At 45.5% G+C, this 3,947-nt stretch overlaps 1 protein-coding gene across 2 annotated transcripts in view; it reads left to right on the plus strand.

Annotated features, from left to right (window-relative positions):
- The first annotated feature begins 241 nt into the window (after positions 1–241).
- The window catches only part of LOC116261814 (endoribonuclease Dicer homolog 1), a 34,541-nt gene continuing 30,835 nt past the window's right edge, over positions 242–3,947 (plus strand). The window contains exons 1-5 of one of the 2 annotated variants that reach the window (XM_031640693.2): positions 242–1,667; positions 1,953–2,066; positions 2,454–2,664; positions 2,801–3,195; positions 3,275–3,503. In XM_031640693.2, the coding sequence (XP_031496553.1) occupies positions 543–1,667; positions 1,953–2,066; positions 2,454–2,664; positions 2,801–3,195; positions 3,275–3,503 (2,074 nt within the window). In that variant the 5' untranslated portion in view covers positions 242–542. The remainder of the gene's footprint in view (positions 1,668–1,952; positions 2,067–2,453; positions 2,665–2,800; positions 3,196–3,274; positions 3,504–3,947) is intronic. The other variant, XM_031640694.2, reaches the window with a different exon arrangement.

Below are 3,947 nucleotides of genomic sequence, written 5' to 3' on the forward strand. Positions count from 1 at the left end.
TGTTCTTTTTTCAAAAAGTTAAGGTGGTGAGATTGATGGGGGGCCTTAAGACAATCGGTGGCTCTGAAATTGCTGGTCATTAGCTTGAATGATCTGCAACCTTGGACGTCTTAAGCCGCTTTTAGCTTAAACCCCCTCCTCGATTCCTTCATTACCGAAGTCGCACGGAAGAAGAGGAGGACAAGTCAGGGGTATAAAGTGAGAGGGGGAGAGACGTATAAAAGTGTGTGCGTGTGTAAGAGAGAGCGAGAGAGTCGCATGCTCACAGGCTGCTCTCTTCTCTCGCTTCGTTGTATCGTCTTGATGCTCATTGGCGAAAGGGGCTACTAGGGCTTCGAATAGGGCTGTTAGGGTTTTGGCTTCCCTTTCTTCCTTCTGCTGCTTCTCGACGCGTCCATCTCTGTTTCCTCTCAGCATCGCTTAGTCGTTCAAGAAGAAGGCGGGGAGATCTCCTCGCTCGCTTCTCGAGCGACTAGCGGTGGTGGAAGGTTGTATTAGCAGAGAGGGACGAGGAACAGGCGTGCATTGACAACTGCCTATCAATGGACGCTCTTGGTGGTGGTGGTGGTGGCGGCGACTCGTCGTCCGTAGTGGTGCCATCCAGCACTCTTCCGGAACAAATGGAGTTCGAGCAGTCCATCGCCGGCGGGCCGAACCCGGAGACAGAAGCTAGGTCGTCTTACTGGCTCGACGCCTGCGACGACATCTCCGATTTCATCGACATGCTGCCGGACTTCGAGCCCGGGAAGATCCCTGGTGATGGCGACTATGGGCCTGTGGAGAATTCGTTCTTCGGGGGGATCGACTCATTTTTGGAGAGTATGCATGGTGGCAAGTTGGTTCGGGCGGGTGTGGAGGCCGAGATGACAGCGGAGGGGAAGGTGGCTGGATCTTCTGCAGCGAATGATTCTGCTGGACTGTTCGTTGAGGAGCTTGCTGAGGTACGACAGGTAGACGCGGTGCCCTCGCCACCGCGGGCTGCTGGGAGCCGGGTTCGGGAGGAGGAGAACGGAGAAAGGTATTGGCCTTGCAGCAGGACGGATGGGCGTTCGCGGGAGGGCAACTATCGGAGGCGAGACAGGGAGTACGAGGAGAATGGTGGGAAAAAGAGGCGGTTGAGTGATAGCGGCAGCGATAGACGTGCTTGTTTAGGTGGACGTTATGGTGGTTCGAGAGAAAGGGAGCGGTCATGCAGGAGGAGGGAGCGTGACTGGGAAAACTGGGAATGGAAAGATAGGGATAGAGATCGGAGCAAGAGGGGAAGGGATGGTGGCGACCGAAGGGAAAGGGAGAGGAGAGGAGGAGGGTACTGGGAGAGGGATCGGTCGGGGAAGGTAGTGTATCGCCAAGGCGATTGGCAGGTGGATTGTGAGCGGGAGTCCTCCAAAGCACACGAAAAGCAGGATTCTCCAGACAATGGGAAGAGCTCGGTGGAGAAGAAACCCGACGTAAAGAAGGAGAAACCAGCAGAAGAACGGGCACGGCAGTACCAGCTGGAAGTTCTCGAGCAGGCAAAAACTAAGAATACCATTGCATTTCTTGAGACAGGGGCAGGGAAGACGTTGATCGCTGTTTTGCTGATTAAGAGCAAGTACATCGAAATGTTTAAGGAGAACAGAAAAATGCTGGCCATTTTTTTGGTACCAAAGGTTCCACTTGTTTATCAGGTAGACGGCTTATGCTTTGATGTTTTGAATCATTCTGTGCTCTTGTTTGCCCTTTGCAATGGTTGTATTGGATTTCTATCGAGCGGAACTTCGTTGCTGCAGGAAAACGGGCAAGTATTACGTGAAAATTGTTCCTGGTTTATATTTTTTGAATTGGGAATTTGTTAGTTCAATTCCTTAAGAAGAAACAAAAATCTATAATTCGAACCTTGTCTACACCTTAATGGTTATGTTCAAGGAACAACCTTCTCTTTTCTAAATGGATCGATTATCCTTTCATTTCAGCAAGCGGAAGTTATTCGTGAAGGCACGGGCTATAATGTTGGTCATTACTGTGGTGAAATGGGCCAAGATTTTTGGGATGCACGAAGGTGGCAACGTGAGTTTGAGTCAAAACAGGTAAAAAGACTGTTAGGCATCCTTCTCATGATAGCTGATCCTTTATTTGTTTTTTTAGCTAAACCTCAGATGTTACGAGGAAAGTGGAAGGGGCACCAGATTATGATGTTTTCACTCTTTGATTTAGATATCTAGAAGGCATCTTTCTGCAACATGTTGTTGTGGAGGCTGTACGGCTGGTATATCCTTTAAGAAAAGCATTATTGTCTTGCTTGTCAATGAAAATTATAGAGCAAATAATTAAAATTCCACGCTTAGAGAGAATGAGTGCATAAGGGAATGGACATTTCATTCTTAATGAACCTTTCACTTTTCTCTTTTCCTGTATGGTTTGAACTTTGGTAAGGTCCTTCTGCCTTTGCTGTGACTGCTTAATTCCCATTGCAGGTACTGGTAATGACAGCTCAAATTCTGCTGAACATTCTCAGGCACAGTATAGTAAGGATGGAAGCCATCCATCTCCTCATATTGGATGAATGCCATCATGCGGTGAAGAAACATCCATATTCACTGGTCATGTCAGAATTTTATCATACAACACCCAAGGAGAAGAGGCCTGCTGTTTTTGGAATGACAGCCTCCCCTGTCAACCTGAAGGGTATGATTAGCTATTCCTTTCATGCTTGGGCAAATTTTCACTGCTCTCTTAGATCTGCTGCTGCGGGACAGTCTAGATCATCCTATGGAGCATAGCCAGCCAATTGGTTGAAATTGTTCCATTTTTTTGTTCACAGGAGTTTCCAGTCAGGAAGATTGTGCAATAAAGATTCGCAACCTTGAAAGCAAACTGGATTCAATTGTATGTACCATAAAAGATAGAAAAGAATTGGAAAAGCACGTCCCAATGCCCTTGGAAGTAGTTGTGAAATATGACAAGGCAGCTGTTTTGTGGTCTCTACATGAGAAAATAAAACAGATGGAAGTTGCTGTGGAGAAGGCTGCCCTTGCAAGCTCAAAAAGGAGCAAATGGCAGTTTATGGGAGCAAGAGATGCTGGATCAAAGGAAGAACTGCGGCTTGTTTATGGTGTCTCTGAAAGAACAGAGAGTGATGGGGCTGCTAATCTAATTCAAAAGTTAAGGGCAATCAATTATTCCCTTGGTGAACTTGGGCAATGGTGTGCGTATAAGGTGATCTGTTGATGCATTGTTTTATTTTCAATATATGGTATAGGTTTTAATGCTGAATTCTGACTGGGTGCCATTTCAGGTGGCACAATCATTTTTAACAGCCTTACAAAGTGATGAGCGGGCTAATTATCAACTTGATTTCAAATTTCAAGAATCATATCTAAAGGATGTTGTAGCGCTGTTGCAATGCCAGTTGTCTGAAGGAGCGGTACCAGACAGGGACCAAAATAACATTAACACAAGTAGGGAGAGTGTGCAGGAGAATGGCAATAATGAAATTGAGGAGGGTGAACTGCCAGACAGTTATGGTAAGTACTACTATTTTCAGTTAAAAATTAATCGAGTTCTGTTTTATGTTCGTGATAAGGGTGTGATATAAGAGAACACATCTATCTCTTGTCTTGCTTTTTATTTTTGTTGTTGTCTTGAACTTTGTGTTACCACTTACTACTTTATGTAGCTATTTCCTAGGGATTATACTCCTTGGATCAATTTCTAGTACAAGAGAACAGAAATTCTTTTCATTAAACATTTCACAGGATTCAGTTACAATGAGAAGGTTCCACCCATGCCTAATTTTCACAATTCTTGTTCTTATCATGATTTTTGCTGATACTATTGGCTTCAAAATGGATTGGAGATACTGGTGGCTATCATTTTACAAGGCAGTGTTGTTTCTGAATTGCTGCTGGACGGACAATCTTTTGCCTATTTGTTAGCATATGGTGATTGGGATGGGGTGGTTTAAGAGC

Source organism: Nymphaea colorata, chromosome 10 (assembly GCF_008831285.2).
Source record: "Nymphaea colorata isolate Beijing-Zhang1983 chromosome 10, ASM883128v2, whole genome shotgun sequence".
NCBI lineage: Eukaryota > Viridiplantae > Streptophyta > Magnoliopsida > Nymphaeales > Nymphaeaceae > Nymphaea > Nymphaea colorata.